General features: G+C 40.0%; 1 protein-coding gene across 8 annotated transcripts in view; it reads left to right on the top strand.

Annotated features, from left to right (window-relative positions):
* Positions 1–19,387, top strand: part of POLQ (DNA polymerase theta) — a 102,686-nt gene that overhangs the window by 38,234 nt on the left and 45,065 nt on the right. For all 8 annotated transcript variants that reach the window (XR_004974189.1, XM_036350930.1, XM_036350929.1 and 5 more), the window contains 5 exons: positions 1,945–2,138; positions 3,038–3,162; positions 5,694–5,937; positions 12,256–15,320; positions 19,023–19,163. Coding sequence is in view for 7 of the 8 variants with exons in the window: in XM_036350930.1 (XP_036206823.1) it covers positions 1,945–2,138; positions 3,038–3,162; positions 5,694–5,937; positions 12,256–15,320; positions 19,023–19,163 (3,769 nt within the window). In the remaining variant the exon portion in view is untranslated. The remainder of the gene's footprint in view (positions 1–1,944; positions 2,139–3,037; positions 3,163–5,693; positions 5,938–12,255; positions 15,321–19,022; positions 19,164–19,387) is intronic.

The raw sequence follows: 19,387 nt of genomic DNA, 5'->3' as shown, positions 1-19,387 counted from the left end.
TGTCTGAGACCTCCAACCCAGTTTGGTTTGTTGCTCATAGAATAATAGTGGCATTTTTTTTTTCTTTGCTTCATTGGTGGAGATTTCCTGGAAGTTTTAGGATATCTTCCCTTTAATTTTTCCTAGACACTCTGATATTACTTATGTCTCTCACCTTTGCTTTCCCTCCACCCCCACTGCAACAGTAACTTGCTCCAGGCTCATTTTGCTCTAGTGTCTAGGACAGCCATGGGCAAACTACGGCCCGCGGGCCGGATCCAGCCTGTTTGAAATGAATAAAACTATTGAAAAAAAAGACTGTATCCTTTTATGTAATGATGTTTACTTTGAATTTATATTAGTTCACACAAACACTCGATCCATGCTTTTGTTCCAGCCCTCCGGTCCAGTTTAAGAACCCATTGTGGCCCTCGAGTCAAAAAGTTTGCCCACCCCTGGTCTAGGAGATCCGTCTGCCACCAGAACTACAATTCCCAGCATTTCTGGTGCTCCCCGTGCTCTGGACTTCCTCTTTAGGCCCTGAGACTGCCACCAGAACTATTCCCAGAATTCCTGGTGCTCCCTGCGCTCTTGGTTTTCCCTTCCTTCTCTGTCTCCATCCCACGGCCTCCCACTCTGTCAAGTCCTCCAAGCTGCCAGCTCTCCCTCTCTGCTCTCCGTCTGGCAGCTTGGGGAGCCAAGTTCCCCAAGCCACTCCTCTCTCTGCCGGCTCTCCCACTCTGCTCTCCGCCTGGCAGCTTGGGAGGCATGGCTTCCTTGGTTGCTTCCAGTGACCGAGGGAGCTATGTCCCCCCAAGCCTCTGGCTCTCCTGCTCTGCACTCCGCCCGGTGGCTTGGGGGAGCGACCGAGGGAGCCACGTCCCCCCAAGCTGCTGGCTCTCCTGCTCTGCTCTCCGCCTGGCACCTGTGTATGCAAATTAACCCGCCATCTTTGTTGGGTTAATTTGCACACTCACTCCTGATAGACTGGTGAGTGCAGTGGAGGGACGGTCAATTTTACATGTTTCTCTTTTATTATATAGGATGAGGTATTATCACATTTATAGTTTTTATCTTCAAACTAGAGGCCCACTGAATGAAATTCATGCATGGGGTGTCCCCTCAGCCAAGCCTGCACTCTTTCCAATCTGGGATCCCTTGGGGGATGTCTGACTGTGAGGCCTGAACTGGCAGTTGGACATCCCTCTCACAATCCGGGACTGCTGGCTCCTAACTGCTCACCTACCTGCCTGACTGATTACCCCCAACTGCGCCCCCCCTTGCTGGCCTGGTCACCCCCAACTGCCCCCCTCTGCCAGCCTGGTTGCCCCTAACTGCCCCCCCTCCTGCCAGCCTTGTCACTCCTTACTTCCCCCCCTGCCGGCCTGGTCACCTCAACTGCCCCCCTGCTGGCCTGGTCACCCCCAACTGCTCCCCCTGCCAGCCTGGTCACCCCCAAATTCTCCCCCTGCCTGTCCACCCCAACTGCCCCCCCTGCTGGCCTGGTCACCCCCAACTGCCCCCCCCCTGCCAGCCTGGTCACCCCCAAATTCTCCCCCTGCCTGTCTGTTCACCCCAACTGCCCCCCTGCTGGCCTGGTCACCCCCAACTGCCCCCCCTGCCAGCCTGGTCACCCCCAACTGCCCCCCCTGCCAGCCTGGTCACCCCCAAATTCTCCCCCTGCCTGTCTGTTCACCCCAACTGCCCCCCTGCTGGCCTGGTTGTGCCACGCAGCCTGCTGTTCAGTTGTTTGGTTGTCCCTCACTAGCCCCCTTGCTGGCCTTGTTGCCCGACACAACTTGCCAGCCTGCTGTTCGGTTGTTACTGTTACTGTGATGGCATCCTGGACAATTTACATATTCCTCTATTATTAGTATACTCTTTTGATTTTAATATGACATTTATATGTACTTTTTCCTTTTGTAATCAATAGTTTTAGCTAATGATGATGCTTCTTTCCTTCAGGTTACACCTATGTTTGAGGATTGGACTACTATTGATTGGTATCGATTTCTCTGTTTATGGGAGAAGTTGCCAACTTCTATGAAACGGGTGGCAGAGCTAGTGGGAATTGAAGAAGGGTTCTTGGCTCGCTGTGTGAAGGGAAAAGTAGTAGCCAGAACTGAGAGACAACACCGGCAAATGGCCATCCATAAAAGGTAAGTATCAAGGAGCTTGCACTTCCTAGTATTTAATACAGTATTAAATATGCAGTAGATGTTCAGTTTATTGTAGTCACTTTCATTGTCATTAAAATCAAATTTTTGGCTCTGTATAGTAAATTTTTTTAATTTACGGTACTAGTATGTACTGAATTTATTAATATATTAGTTTCTCCCTTGCTATTTGTAGTTTAGAAGCCATTATATATGAATACTTCTTATAGTAGAACATTTAATTAATTCCTCCTCTTAAAGAAAATGTGAATCAGGGATGCTTTAGGGAAGGATGCTCCTGACAGCCATGGAAGTGATTCATTACTACTACAGAAGAGCCAATAAAATATTCAGCTGAAAAAATAATTAAGGTTCAGCTGGGAAATTGTATAGGCTTTTAGCTTTTTTGAAATATACTACAATTATTTTTTTCTTAAGGCATTAGTCTCTAGCATATTATTTATAACATAGTCAAATGTAAGTTTTGTAAGGATTCATATACCTAGATAATTTGTGGCACTATTGCCTTTCAAATAAAAACTGTTTTTTATATTCAAATTCTGTCATTTTATTGAAATATGGTTATATAACCATATAACTCTGTATCAAATGTTGTTTTAAATTTTTGTGCCATTACATTTCTTGAAACAAGTCTTATTTTTTGAAATTAGTTAGCAGTATTGAACCATAGACGAAATCTTTTTGTTGTGCAGATATTAAAATCTATGCTATAATACTAATATATTTCAGAACTTACTTTACAAACATTGAGCTCAGTCTTCGCCCGCTAATCCTATATCTTATTAGGAATCTTCTCTCTTGCCTTTTTGGTTCTTACTTACTTATACCTTTATAGTAGATAAAAGTGATCTCTTATCATATTTTGGTGATTTACTTTCCAGGTTTTTTACCAGTCTCGTGTTATTAGATTTAATCAGTGAAGTTCCCTTAAAAGAAATTAATCGGAAATATGGATGCAATCGTGGGCAAGTTCAATCTTTACAACAGTCAGCTGCTATTTATGCAGGTCAGTTAAACAAGGACTTCTGTATTTATTTAAGACTGTGGTTTGAGGTTAAATTAAGACTACTTCTCTCTCCCCCCTCCCTCAATTCCATTTTACTATTGGCGTCTCTAAAATTGAGGGGATTGTGTTAAGCCATAATTTTGTATAATTCCTAACATCATCAGGACACCTTTTGTTTCCTGTTTTTTTATTTTTTATTTTTCCTGTTGCCTGCTACTGCAAGAAGAAACAGACACAACATTTTCAGTGATCTCCCTTTTCTAAGTTAGTAACTGATTAATACTTGCTATTGAGGAGGATGGCAAATGGAAAGGGATTTCTGCACTTCGGACTGTTCTAAATTATTATTTCTTGTCTAAGGAAACGGGAGTCTTATTTAATAAAATTAAACCCATATTCCATAAGCTAATCAAACAGGAAAGTTAGGGATCTGATTTTACCAAGTCATTCGGAAGGAAACCCTGGGCTGCTGGAGAGTGTGCATATTGTGAAGGTATGTACATATATGAAAGAATACTGAGGGAAAGATGGGTTTGGGAGGTAGTAAGGAAGGAGAAACTCACCCTTCAATTCACTGGCATCAAATGTCTCAGGGTGCCTTTAGGGTTAGTGTTCTCATAAGGAAGTGATTTTTTTAATGACTTGGCACTTGGCTGCTCTGGCCTCTTTATTTCAAGGCTGACTAGCTATTGAATTGGGCAACCTTTCTTTGAAGAAAATATCAATGGGAGATTCACTTTTTAAAGTGCTCACAGCCCTTGAATATTTAAATCAGCTTTCTTATTTTCCTCTAGGTCAGTGGTTCTCAACCTTCCTACTGCCGCGACCCTTTAATACAGTTCCTCATGTTGTGGTGACCCCCAATTTCATTGTTACAAATTGAACATAATTAAAGCATAGTGATTAATCACAAAACAATATGTAATTATATATGTGTTTTCCGATGGTCATAGGCGACCCCTGTGAAAGGGTCATTCGACCCCCAAAGCGGTCACGACCCACAGGTTGAGAACCGCTGCTCTAGGCAGAAAGAGTCCCTTACCTATTTTTAAGGGTTCTCTCTTCCTTAAAAAAAGAAAGGAAAAAAGAGAGATTGAAAGAGAGGACTGAACTCGGGTGAGGGCTTTTTGTTTTGTGGTTATGTGCTCTGCCTTAGTTTTTATCAAATGTCAAGGACATGATTAAGAATAAATGAGGTGCAGCCACTGTGAAAGGCACTATGGAGTTTCCTCAAAAAATTAAAAATGGAACACCCATTTGACCCAGTAATCCCACTTCTAGGAATATATGCCAAAAAATCAGGAACACCAATCAGAAAGGATATATGCACCCATATGTTCATAGCAGCACAATTTACAATAGCTAAGATTTGGAAACAACCTAAGTGCCCATCAGCAAATGAGTGGATTAAAAAACAGTGGTACTTATACACAATGGAATACTATGCTGCTGTAAAAAAGAGAAAGAACTCTTATTGTTCACAACAGCATGGATGGACATGGAGAACATTATGCTAAGCGAAATAAACCAGTCAGAGAAAGATAAATACCACATGATTTCACTCATTTGTGGAATATAATGAACAACATAAACTGATAAACAAAAATAGATCCAGAGATCCAGAGACAGAGAATCATTGAACAGACCATCAAACCTCAGAGGGAAGGCAGGGTAGGTTGGTGCGTGGCTGGTAGGAGATCAACCAAAGGACTTGTATGCATGCCTATAAGCCTAACCCAGTGGTTCTCAACCTTGGCTGCACATTAGAATCACCTGGGAATCTTTTTAAAATCCTGATTTCTGGGCCTCATCCTCCGAAAATTCTGTTTCTTTGTTTTGGGATGGGGCCACAACATTAGTAACAAAGAAACAGAATTTCTGGAGGATGAGGCCCAGAAATCAGGATTTTAAAAAGATTCCCAGGTGATTCTAATGTGCAGCCAAGGTTGAGAACCACTGGCCTAACCAATGGACATGGACACTAGGGTGGTAGAGGCATGTTCTGGGGGGTGGGAGTGGCTGGGGAGGGGTCGATGGGGGGAAAAGGAGACCTATGTAATACTTTAAACAATAAAGAATAAAATAAATAAATAAAATAAAAAGAATAACTGAGCCTCCCCTGACCAGTGTGGCTCAGTTGGTTGAAGTATCATCCCATATATCGAAAGGTGGTGGGTTCAGTTCCTGGTCAGGGCACATACCTGGATTGTGGGTTTGATCCCTGGTCCAGTCTGGGCACCTTTGGAAGGCAACCAATCAATGTTTCTTTCTCTCTCTCTCCCCTTCTCTCTGAAATCAGTTTTTTTAAAAAGAATAAGTAAGATGACATTTAATGTGTTTAGCACATTTGGTGGCTAATTAGCTAGGCCCTTAACATATATCTCCTCTCCTGTTAACTTACACCATGGGCCTGTTAAACTTTACAATTCTCCAGGAAAAAAGGAAACAGTGAAACAAAAGTACATCTAAAGAAATAGAGAATTGATTTATAAAGAATTTTTAATTTAATAAATATTTTATGCATATTCTAGGGATGATTACAGTGTTTTCCAACCGCCTGGGCTGGCACAACATGGAACTACTACTTTCCCAATTTCAGAAGCGTCTTACGTTTGGAATCCAGAGGGAATTGTGCGATCTTATCCGGGTGTCCTTACTTAATGCCCAGCGAGCCAGATTCCTCTATGCTTCCGGCTTTCTTACTGTGGCAGATCTGGCCAGAGCAAATATTGCTGAGGTGGAGACTGTTCTGAGAAATGCTGTGCCTTTTAAAAGGTAAGACAGTCCCCCTGTCTGCAGAGAGTTATTAAATGAAAAATCATGTCAATTTGCAAATAATAGTTTCTGTATTAAAATATTTTTCTCTTTGATAATATCATGACATAGTTGGTGTAAATGGAAGGAAACATGGCTACTTTTCCCCCCTTTAGGGTTACTTTTTATTTTTTTTACTTTTAAAATATTTCATGACTTAAAAGACATTTCTAAAAGTATCATAATTCTCCCCTAGAAAAATTGAGTAAAGGTAAGGTATCAATGCTTAGTGCTTTGATGGATTTAGATTTTCAATACATATTTAGGGCTCACATTAGACTTTCTTTAGGCAAGAGCACTTTAAAATGTACTTCTCTTGCCCAGCCATGTGGTTCAGTCCTTGAGTGTCAACCTATGAACCAAGGAGGTCACTGGATTGTCGGCTCAATCGCCAGTAGAGGGCGTGCAGGAGACAGCCGATCAATGATTCTCTCTCATCATTAATGTTTTTATCTATCTATCCCTTTTCCTTCCTCTCTGAGATCAATAAAAAAACAACATATATATATATATATATATATACATATATATATATATATATATGTATATATAGATAGATATAGATATAGATATAGATTAGATATAGATATAGATATTTTTTTAAATGTGCTCCTCCTGAATGTTCTTTGGAACACTAGTCCCTCAAAATAATTGTGAGAGGAGGATTCCTTGATTATTGTGTACATGTGGGTAACCAAGTTATTGATGGTCTGCACTCAGCATACACTGAGTGGCCAGATTATTATGACCACCCCATCAGTACTTCATTGACACTTCCAAAAAATACTGAATATTGTAAACTTCCTAAGCAAATACTCTCAAGGTTTTATTATTACTATTATTTGCATAATTAATTCACTTCATTGTACTGATGGGGTAGTCATAATAATCTGGCCGGTCATAATAATCTGGCCACTCAGTGTATATATAATCAAGGAATAGCTTAAGTAATTTCTCAACCACTGTTTTTTGAACTCACTCTTGTATAAAACCTCAGCCAGATCCTATTGATATTTAGGAACTTATAGGTTTAAGAGTTTTATTTTCAGCTATTAAGAATTTGTTCAAAATTTATAAAAGCATCAGTCTCATTTCCAGTTTAGTATTTCTTTCCTCACACTCCGTTTAGGCCTGATACAGGCTCTGAAACTTGTAATATGCATGAGAAGGGATAGGGCATATTTAAAGGAGCAGCCTTGCTGCCCCCTGTGCCACCTCACATTGTGACTCTGCTCTCTGCCTTCCACTGCCACCCCCAGGTATGGCTCCTGTGGGACCAGGTGCCCCATGCGCTGCACCCAGCATGGCTATAGGGGCATAGCTACCTCTACCTAGATTTCGAAGGATGGAATTGTCTGGAGTTTTAGATCATAACCCTGGGAGGAACACAACCCAGGCCACTGTAGAGTCCCCACTAGGGCAGTACTCAGTGGAACTGTGGGGCTGGGGCCACTCCTCTGACCCAGGCCAGAAGAGCAACTAATGTGTGATTTTGTCACTTTGGGGTGTATCTCTGGCCAAAGTCTATTTGGAGTATGGTTTAAAACCTTCTTGTAAAAGTGTTGTTCTCCTCTGGAGCCTCTGATTTTTACAGAATCTTTGGGTATATACATACTTGTTTAGGAGTATGTACTGTTAGTTCCTGAGGTAAACAAGTTTAGATGTGGAATGTCTCTGTGGTAACCATATGCCATACATCATACATGACCCTTCCTAGGGGTCATCAGAAGGCAGCACTCATTTAAAAAAATTTAACTGGAAAATATTGTTTAACACATTTTAGAATCATTTCTTTTTTAAAAATTGTTATATTTTATTTTTTAATATATTTTTATTGATTTCTGAGAGGAAGGGAGAGCGAGAGAGAGATAGAAACATCGATGAGAGAGAAACATTGATCAGCTGCCTCCTGCATGCCCCTACAGGGAATTGAGCCCGCAACCCAGGCATATGCCCTGACAGGGAATCAAATGGTGACTTCCTTAGTTTATGGGTCGACGCTCAACCACTAAGCCACACAGGCTGGGCAGAATAACTTCTTATTATCCTAAGGCTGTTATTGTCATGGCTGTGCGTCTCCAAAACTAGTGACACATCAAGATCATGCCTTTTCATGTGACACACTGAGAGAGACATTGCTCCTGAAGTGTTCTTTATCAAAAATGTCTAACATGAATTTAATAAAAAGCAAACATCAGACAAGCCTGAATTGAGAGACATTCTACAAAGTTATTGGCTAGTACTTTTCAAAAATATCAAGGTCATGAAAAAAAAGACTGAAGAGTTATTTGTAATTAGAGGGTAAAAAAGTCTTGGCACTCTGGCTGGTTTGGCTCAGCGGATAGAGCGTTAGCCTGCAGACTGAAGGGTCCTGGGTTTGATTCTGGTCAAGGCACATGCCTGGGTTGCAGGCTCAATCCCCAGTAGTGGGCATGTAAGAGGCAGCTGATCAGTGTTTCTCTCTGATCGATGTTTCTCTTTCTCCCTCCCCCTCCTTTCCTCTCTGAAATCAATAAAAAAATATATATCCTATATAATAAAAGCTTAATATGCTGAGTGTCCAGTTGTCTGGTCGTCCATTCAACCAATCAAAGCATAATATGCTAATGAATGCTAAGACTGCTCAACTGCTCGCTGTGACGTGCACTGACCACTAGGGGGCAGATGTTCTGACCTGTAGGTTAGCTTGCTCCTGGAGTCTGGCTGATCGGGACTGAGTGAGATGGGTCGGACGTGCCCTGGAGCCTTCCCGCAGTCCCTCCCTGGCTGGCCAACCTCCTGCATCTCTCCCTGGCCCTGATCGTGCACTGGTGAGATCCCTCAGCCTGGCCTGCACCCTCTCACAATCCGAGACCCCTCAGGGGATGTCTGAGAGCTGGTTTCGGTCCAATCCCGCTCAGTGCAGGAGCTGCCCCTTGGAGGTCAGTGTGCTCCCACAGGGGGGGCGCTGCTCAGCCAGAAGCCGGGCTCATGGCTGGCTAGTGCAGTGGCAGTGGCAGGATCCTCTCCAGCCTCTGCTGCAGTGCTAAGGATGTCAGACTGCTGATTTAGGCATATATATAAATATAAATAATATAAATATAAATAAAAATAAATAAATAAATAAATATATATGTATATGTATATATATGTTTTTAAAATATATATATATATATTTTTAAATATATTTTATTGATTTTTTACAGAGAGGAAGGGAGAGAGATAGAGAGTTAGAAACATCGATGAGAGAGGAACATCGATCAGCTGCCTCCTGCACATCTCCCACTGGGGATGTGCCAGCAACCCAGGTACATGCCCTTGACCGGAATCGAACCTGGGACCTTTCAGTCCGCAAGCCAATGCTCTATCCACCGAGCCAAACCGGTTTCGGCTTAAAATATATTTTTACTAGACGCCCGGTGCACAAAAATTCATGCACTGGGGGCAGGGGGGTGGTCCCTCAGCTCGACCTGTGCCCTCTTGCAGTCCAGGAGCCCTCGGGGGATGTCCAACTGATGGCTTAGACCCACTCCCCTGGAGGCCCACTCCCCGTCAGTTGGACATCCTTAGTGCTACTAAGGAGGCGGGAGAGGCTCCCACCACCACTGCTGTGCTCACAGCCATCAGCCCAGCTTGTGGCTGAGCGGAGCTCCCCCTGTGGGAGTGCACTGACCACCGGGGGCAGCTCCTGTGTTGAGTGTCTGCCCCCTGGTGGTCAGCGCGCATCATAGCACATCATTCAGCCTTTAGGGTCAATTTGCATATTAACCTTTTATTATATAGGATTGATTTCAGAGAGGAAGGGAGAGAGAAATGGAAACATCAATGACAAGAGAGTATCATATCTTTTCATGTTTTAGGATCATTTAAAAATATCTTTATAGGTTATCTGGTTATATCTTTTTCTCATATTTCTTATGGATTTGGGTCTTTTTTTCTCTCCTTTTTAAAGAATGTCTTAAAAATTGATTATGGCCCTAACCGGTTTGGCTCAGTGGATAGAGCATTGGCCTGTGGACTAAAGGGTCCCAGGTTCAATTCTGGTCAAGGGCATGTACCTTGGTTGTGGGCACATCCCCAGTAGGGGGTGTGCAGGAGGCAGCTGATCAATGTTTCTCTCTCATCGATGTTTCTAACTCTCTATCCCTCTACATCTCCCTTCCTCTCTGTAAAAAGCAATAAAATACATTTAAAAAAATTGATTATGGTTCTTAACCCTTTATTTGATATGACTATTGCAAGTATTTTCTCAAAATTTATCAGTTGTCTTTTGACTTTTGTTACATCGTTATACCCAATACAGAGTTTTATTATTTTTCTATTGATTTATTTATTTTTATATATTTTTTTCTTTTTTGATTCTGAATGTCATAGTTGGAAAGCTTTCCTGTACAGTGAGATTAAAGAGGAATTCACACATTTTCTTGTATTTTAAATTTGCATTTAGATTCCTGATACATTTAGAATTTAATTTTGTATGTAATGTGGTCTGGATTTATCTATTTCCCATTTATAAAAATGTTTGTCTTGGTCCCAGTGATTTGAAATTCCACCTTCATCATATACTAAATGTCCATATGTAATTAGGTCTATTTCTGGATTTTTTAAAATTTACTATCTTTTTGTCAATTCATGAACAATATCGTGCTTTTTTTTTTAAATCCTCACCCGAGGATATTTTTTCATTGATTTTAGAGAGAGTTTAAGAGGGACAGAGAAACATTGATGTGAGAGAAACATTTAAAAATATCTTTATAGATTATCTGGTTATATCTTTTTCTTATATTTCTTATGGATTTGGGACTTTTTGCCTCCCGCATGCTCCTGACCAGGCCTGGGAGCCTGCAACAAAGTACATGTCCTTGACTGGAACCAAACCCGGGACGCTCTATCCACTGAGCCAAAGCAGCTAGGGCAGCCATACAGTGCTCTTAATGAAAAGCCTTTATAGTATGTTTTAATGTCTAGTAGGGCAACCTCATAGTTTTTCAATATTTCCCTCTCATAGTTTTTCAATATTTTCCTGTCTACTTTTGCATGTTTGCCCATGTGAAATTTGAAGCGTCTGTTGATATTTTATTGGGGTTCGATTGAAATTTAACTTACAACTGACTCCTTTATAATGTTGAGTCATCCTATCCACAGGTAGGTAATTTCTTTGCATTTGATATCGTTGTGATATTGAGGATTTTAAAAAAGATTTCCACAGACAGCTTTTCAGGAGTTTCCAGGTCTCCCTCATAAGGGTTTTATACATTTCTTGTTAAATTTGTTTTCATTTAACCTTTATTGTTTTAATTGGTTTGTGTCTATGATCTCTTCTATATGGTTATTATTTGAGTATGTGGAGGCTGTTGATTCTTGTATATTGTTATCCTGTTATTTTTTTAATTCTTCTTTGAGTTACTTCTATCATTGATTTCTCTAGGATTTTTAGATATACAGTCATATCATGTACAAATGGAGATATTTTATGTCTTCCTTAACAATTTTTATACTTCTAATTGATTTCTGTTGTCTAATTGAATCAAAACTCCAGGTTTTTATCCAGGTTACCTTCATGGCCCTGACTAAAGCCTGCCTTCAGGTGAAAAGTGTGACAGTTTAACCACTGCCATTTGTTTCTTCTAGTCTCAACTCTTTTCTGGTTTCTACTTTCTTTTGGTCACGCCACAGTCCCTTTAACATTTTGTCCAGAGTTTGTATTATGTAGAGGATTTGTTTTCAATGCAAGTTTTATGATGCTCACTTTTTTAAGTTTTTCATTTAAAGAATCTGTCTTAGGCCTTCCCTGGTTATGCTATTTAAAAATTGCAGTATCACCGATCCCGCCCTGGTGTTTCATTTTTGTACACAACTCTTATCATCAGTTGACATAGACTTATTTTAACATTTGTTCGTTTTCTGATTTCCCCAACTAGAATGTGAGCTCTATGAGAGCAAATATATTTCCCTGTTGTTCAGTGCTATTTCTTTTTTTAAAAACACACACACATGCTTTTATTGATTACAGAGAGCAAGGGAGAGGGAGAGAGAGCTAGAAACATCAAGATGAGAGAGAATTATTGACCAGCTGCTTCTGCACGCCTCCTACTGGGGATTGAGCCCACAACTTGGGCATGTGCCCTGACTGGGAATTGAACTGTGACCTTGTGGTTCATAACTTTACACTCAACTACTGAGTCACACCAGCTGGGCAGTGCTGTTTCTTCCATTCGTAGGACAGCTGATGCTTGATAAATATTTGTTGTATGAATGAATCAATGCATTAATTTATTTCTCTTCATATCCCCTTCCTAGTGCCCGAAAGGCAGTGGATGAGGAAGAGGAAGCTGTTGAAGAACGTCGGAATATGCGAACTATTTGGGTGACTGGTAAAAAAGGCTTAACTGAAAGGGAAGCAGCAGCCCTTATCGTGGAAGAAGCCAGAATGATTCTACAGCAGGACTTAATTGAAATGGGAGTGCAATGGAATCCACATTCCCCTTTAAATTCTGATACATACTCATTGACCAGCAGTGAGTCAGAAGAAAAGGAGCATAAATTTATACTCCAAACTAAGAGGTCTAATGAAAGATTAACATCAAAGAAAAAAAGTAACACAATATTTGGTGATTCTTCTGTTAAGGAATCACCAAATACAGTGAAAGATTTAGATAAAGGTAGAGAGCATAAAAATTCCTTTTATTATCAGTATCAGGATGGAAAACAAGAATGTCGTGTACATTCAATTTCCAGAGGAAGAAAACGGGCTTATTTGAATATAAGTAAAGAGAAGCTAGAAACCTCTTTGAATGAGGGAGAAACAAGCACTAAGAAAGTTATTCAGACTGTCTCATCTGAGAAAACAAAAAAAGAAGCTTTGAATCTTAGTCTAGAAAAGATGAACACAACCTTTCAATCTTGGAAACGTTGTAAGCATCTCAAACGATCCAGAGACAGTAGCCCTGTGAAAGACACTGGGATGTGTAAAATTGATTTTCAAAAACAGCTGAATCTTATTCATTGTGAAGATTCATTTACCTCAGATGAGAAGAATGTGGAATTTAGGAGTCCAGGGCCACTTGCTAAAAATGCATCTTTATGTACTGAGGGAAAACATAACAAAGCATCATTCTCATCACAAACAGAACAAAATTGTTCAAGGAACAAAACAATAACTAATGATAGTCTTATGGAACATTTTATCACAGGACCCAAGAGTAAAAAGGAGACTTGTCGACCCACTAGTGTGGTTAGTGAAAATGGAAGAGGATTAGCTCCTATTGAGTCAGAAAAAATAGACAAAGTGCTAATACAAAGTGATTCAAAAAACCAAAATATTTGTGTTAAACACCGTGATACCAATCCAATTAATCAGTCCCCGGAGAAGCAGTCTGATAAACAGACAAACATTTATACCAAACAGAAAAGCATACTAGAGAAGCAAATAGCTTGTAATCATATGAATAGAGACTCAAATGCTATTATCAAATGTAAAAGTATAAGTTTTAATGCGGAGGAAAAGAAATCAAATAATCTTCAGGTATCCGGAGATAATATAAGCAGCACTGAGATACCCAATGGAGTACATCTACCAGCTGGAGCATTTGGTAAATCTGGAGGCCAGCAGGAGAATTTTCCAAATACCTCTAGAATACAAGAAGAAACAGATGCTTATGCAGCAAAAGAAACTAAAAATAATTGTGTTTCTGTCTTAGGATTAGTTCCTTGTGATTTTGAAGATAGTTTCTACCTGGATACTCAGTCAGAGAAAATTATACAACAGATGACAACTCAAAATGTCAAACAAGGAGCAAAGGACACTACCCTGACAACAGACATAATGCAAAAGAGCCTAAACAAACGGAATTCAAGCTCTATTCAGAATGAGCTTCACACTGCCTTCCCTGGTGAACAACATTCTCCAGGAGTGATAAATATAGACCATTTGGAACCTAACACTGTAGAGACTGTAAAACAAAGCGCTGGTTCACATGAGGTTAATATCGTGACTCCAGAAAGCCCACTTTTTCATTCACCAATATTATTGAAGGAAAATGGCCCTTGTTTGAAAGCAAATGAACTTTCTGTTACTGACTCCCAATTAAATAGTTTTCTTGAAGGTTTTCAAACACAAGAAGCTATGAAACCAGTTATACCTCAAAAGAGAACGTCCACTGGTGTAGAAGTAGAATGTCTGCCAGTCCCTGAAACAAGTTTGAATTTGAGTGACAGTTTACTCTTTGACAGTTTCAGTGAAGACTACCTAATAAAAGAGCAACCCCCTGACGTAAGCGTGAAAGAACCCCTGCCTTCTGAAGTGATGTCAGACCATTTCAATGATTCTCTGCATCTACAACCAGAGGACCCAATGAAACCAAATATGGATGAGCAACAAGATAATCGGCAGCAGTTGACTTGTTTCAGTGATGAGTCTGTTGTATTTTCAGAAATGGATTCTGCTCAGATGGTGGAAGCTTTGGACAATGTAGATATATTTCCTGTCCAAGATACACATAATGCTGCAGTATCTTTGGGGGCATTAGAACTAAGTGATCCAGTTGGTAATGATTATCCCCAAAGAGAAGTAACTGAAGGAGATAAAGATGAAAAGTCTCAAAAATCCAAATTTACTGAGACAAGGCAAAATAATTCATTCATATGGTCAGGAGCATCGTTTGATTTAAGTCCAGGACTGCAAAGGATTTTAGATAAAGTATCCAGTCCTCTAGAAAATGAAAAGATAAAACTAACCACTATAAACTCATCTAGTTTAAAAGGAAAAAATACAGAGTTAAATGACAAACAAGAAGTGGTTTTAAATTTGGAGCAGGGAATTTCATTCTTTCCTAATATTGAAGTAAAAAGCAAGATTGAGACACTAGAGAACAATGCTGTTCATGGTGACACCCCATTGCTCTTGCCTTGTAAAGAAATCGGTACAGTTGATGATAATGGACTCATTCCTCCTACACCCATCCCAGCATCTGCTGCTAAGTTGTCATTTCCAGGTATTCTTGGAACATCTTCTGTGAAACTTCAGAAAAATAGTGTTTTAGAACTTGGTGAAAATTATTTACTTGGCTCACCTTCAGATATTAACCATGATTTAAGTCCAGAGAGTAGAAATGGTGTAAAAGATGACAGTCCCATTAGAGACACAAGTTTTTCACTGCAGTTATCACAGGATGGATTGCAGTTAACTCCAGCCTCATGCAGTGCAGAAAGCTTGGCCATAATTGATGTAGCAAGTGACCAAACTCTCTTTCAAACATTCATTAAGGAGTGGCAGTGCAAAAAGCGATTTTCCATCTCACTGGCTTGTGAAAAGAACAGTAATTTGACATCTACAAGTGCAACTATTGGTGGTAGGTTTAAGCAAGGTAAGGATTTTTTTCACATTTATATGTAAAATAGGCTGAGATGGGACTGAGATTTTTCAGTATTGGATATTAAATGTAATAAATTCATTCAAAGTTTAATAAGTTTGTCTTATGTGGGTTTACACCTGTGGGCTGTATAAGGCTTGTGAAATCATTTTATCTGGTTCTGCCAAGGCATTAGGTGTCAGTTAATTAAATGTTTGACCAAAAATAGCAGGCTAATTTTAAAAAATATATATTTTATTGATTTTTTACAGAGAGAAAGAGTGAGGGATGAGAGTTAGAAACATCGATGAGAGAGAAACATCGATCAGCTGCCTCCTGCACACCCCCTACTGGGGATGTGCCCGAAACCAAGTTGCATGCCCTTGACTGGAATCGAACCGGGACCCTTCAGTCCACAGGCCGACACTCTATCCACTGAGCCAAACTGGTCAGGGCAGCAGGCTAATTTTTAAGTTGATAATTTTGTATGGCCCTCGAATGATGTTATTAATATCCAAATGGCCTTTGGCACGAAAAAGGTTCCCCACCCCAGGTTTACACACAGAACAGCCTAATTGTTTAGCACAAGAGATGGTTGACCACAGGACACGTGGGTGGGAGAGCTGAATACTGAGCCCAAGAGCCCAAGATGGGAGACTGAAAAAATGTAGGCCACCAGGCACTTTTCATTCCTCTGGCTCCGATCCACTGTTGCACCTGGATGATTAGGCCTGTGTCTCTCTCTTCCAAAGTTGGCCAGAGGTCTAATCTAAACAGCCTTCACACAGCAGCTCCCAACCCTAGGTTGCCTGTCAGGAGTTCCAGATCAGTGTTGTCTCCTGGGACATTGACCCAGTTGTCAAGCTTATTTCTTCAGGGGCCACCGCAATTGGTGTGGCTGGTTCAGGAGCATGTATTGGAACAATGTTTGGTAGCTTGATCATTGGGGATGTCCATCTCTCAAACATCAGCTCTTCTATGCTGTCTGGGCAGTGCCCTTTCTGAGGCCATGGGCTCTCTTTGATGGTTGCCTTCCTCATGTTCTTCACTTTGTGAGGCTTCATGGAGGTCTCTGCTACTTCAACTCCAGGCCATGCCTAGTGCTAGTGCATGCTAAGCTTTACCATTAAACACAAAATTTTTCTTTAAAAAATTGCATATGTATGTATAATACATAATATACACTGAGTGGCCAGATTATTATGACCACCTGACGTTTGTAGGCAAATTAGCTATAATTTCCTGCTGAAGTTGCTAGAGGGCCAGACCATTATAAATAGGGAAGCAGGTTGTTTACCACGACAGTAGAAGTGTTTTTTTTTTTTTTTTCTGAAGATATGGGTGAACAACATGATTTAACAGCCTTTGAACGTGGGATATATAATAATCTGAGTGGCCAGATTATTATGACCACCCCATAGTACTTTGTTGGGCCACCTTTTGCCTTCAATACTGCGGCGATTCTTCTTGGCATTGACTCCATGAGATGTTGAAAGGTGATGCGAGGAATCTGACACCATGCCTGATGAATAGCACTGTCCAATTCTGTGAGATTTGATGGTTGTGGAACCAGTTGCCTGATGGCTCTTTTAACTTCGTCCCACAAATGCTCAATTGCACTGAGATCTGGTGATTGTGGGGGCCACCTAAGCAAGGTAAAGTCTCCCTCATGTTCTTGAAACCACTCCTGCACAATACGGGCACCGTGGCATGGCGCATTGTCTTGTTGGAAGAAGCCATCTCCATTGGGATACTCCATCAACATGATAGGATGAACTTGATCAGTAATGATACTTAGGTATGTTGTGCTATTTAGACATTGTTCCACACGAATTAAAGGGCCCAAATCATGCCAGGAAAACATGCCCCAAACCATAACACTGCCCCCACCAGCTTGAAGGGTTGTACTCATGCATGTGGGGTGCATGTTTTCATGCTGTTTCTGCCAAATTCTCACTCTGCCATCTGCATGATGCAACTGGAAACGTGATTCATCGGTCCACATGACTTTTTTCCAGTGCTCGACTGTCCAATTCTTGTGTTCCTGTGTAAATTGGAGACATTTTATCTTGGTAACTGCAGACAGCAAAGGTGTTCAAACAGGCCTTCGGCTTCCATATCCCATATGATGCAGTGTACAGCTGATTTGCCTACAAATGTCAGGTGGTCATAATAATCTGGCCACTTAGTGTATATTACATGTTATTATATAATATATAGAAATATTAGAATGTATGAATGCAAAAGTTAAGATACATATTTTGAATATGGATCACTTTTATAATAATCGTATATATAACATGATGGTTTTTACTTATCATCAGTGCGCATGAATTATTTTCTATTAAATTATAATGTTCTTATTTATATAATCACAAAAATACATGGTAGGTAGACACTATATTTTTCACAATATACATTAGCTACATTTTCCAATACTTATCTCAAGTAGAACCTGTACCTCCATTGATAGTCATGATCCCAAAGCCTCCTGGAGCTCTCCCCAGTTTTGAGAATATTGAACTATATGGTCAAACTAGAGACCCAATGCATAAAATTCGTGCAAGAGTAGGCCTTCCTTTCCCCAGCTACTGGCACTGGCTTCCCTCTGGGACTCAGGACCCGGGCTTCCCTCGTGGCCCCGGCTTCATCCGGAAGGTCGTCTGGAAGGATGTCTGGTCTAATTAGCATATTACACTTTTATTATTATAGATAATGCCCTATATATTCCTGTCTTATTTCATGAAAGCAAGGGTTCTTTATCATAGGGAATAGCTGACTCAGCTTGACAACCTATTGTGGAACTCAAAAATTTTTATCAGATTTAAATTTATGTAGTTATGAATAAATTTGTTCATAAAAGTTTGATTTGAGCACATTTTCTGTGTTAGAGGTTAGAGGGATAAAAATGTTTACTTAATTTAACAAATACGCACCAGTTATTTTCCAGGTATTGGGGATATGATTGTCAATAAAATAGATTGGTTTTTGACCTATGTCTTTGTAAAATTGGATATGCATTATTTTTTTTTTTAAATGTTGACTCCAAATATGAAATCAGACCTAATTCTTCACTAAGAAGTAAGACCCTTGATTTATCTGGAGTTTTCTTTTCTTTTTTTAATATTTTTATTCATTTCAGAGAGGAAGGGAGAGGGAGAGAGAGATAGAAACATCAATGATGAGAGAGAATCATTGATTGGCTTCCTCCTGCACACTCCCTAGGGGGGTTGAGCCTGCAACCCGGGCATGTGCCCTTGACAAGAATCAAACCCCGGACCCTTCAATCCGCAGGCCAGTGCTCTATCCACTGAGCCAAACCAGCTAGGGCTCTGGAGTTTCTTACTGTTAAGAATTGCTGAGTTCACTACAGCATTTGTGTAGTGTGCAAGTGGTCTTTATTTCTGTTTGAATTATAGAAATTCAAAATTCAAGAGCTTTTAAAAAATTTAGTTAATACTCATTTTAGTAATTATTATAGATCTATTTTAAGAAATCTTTGGTAGGTTTTTCTTAGTGACAGTTAATAATAACTTAACAACTTGATAGTAAGCCTACAAAGATTTTACATATACCTAAAATGACTATCCAAAGAATGCTTTAAGAATCTGGAAATTTTGCCTGTCAAATATTGATTTTTATTATCAGTGTTTTAATGTTCAGTTTAGTGGTTTTATTTTTAGAGGTTTTTATCTATTTCATTTTTTATTTACTTAGTTAGCTCCCCTCAGGAAACTCCTATTAGAGATGGATTTCCTGTTAAAGGTTGTGATGACATCTTGGTGGTTGGACTGGCAGTATGCTGGGGTGGAAGAGATGCCTATTATATTTCCTTGCAGAAGGAACAAAAGCATTCTGGTAAGTAATCACTAGTTGGCAAAGTTTAATATAGTTTAATGTAGTTGGCATAATTTTAATGTAGCCTCTATCAGGTAGTGACTTGTTTGTTGGGAATAATTTCCTGATATTTACCTAGAATTTACTTTTAGGATTAAAAAAATTTTTTTGGATAGTGGCTAGTGTATACATGATTTCATATATTAGTTAGAATGAATGTTTTAAGAAATACTACCCTTACTCCC

This window comes from Myotis myotis, unplaced genomic scaffold (assembly GCF_014108235.1).
Source record: "Myotis myotis isolate mMyoMyo1 unplaced genomic scaffold, mMyoMyo1.p scaffold_m19_p_2, whole genome shotgun sequence".
Lineage (NCBI taxonomy): Eukaryota > Metazoa > Chordata > Mammalia > Chiroptera > Vespertilionidae > Myotis > Myotis myotis.
Note: the sequence above shows the minus strand (reverse complement) of the source record. Positions and strands in the feature narration are given on the sequence as shown.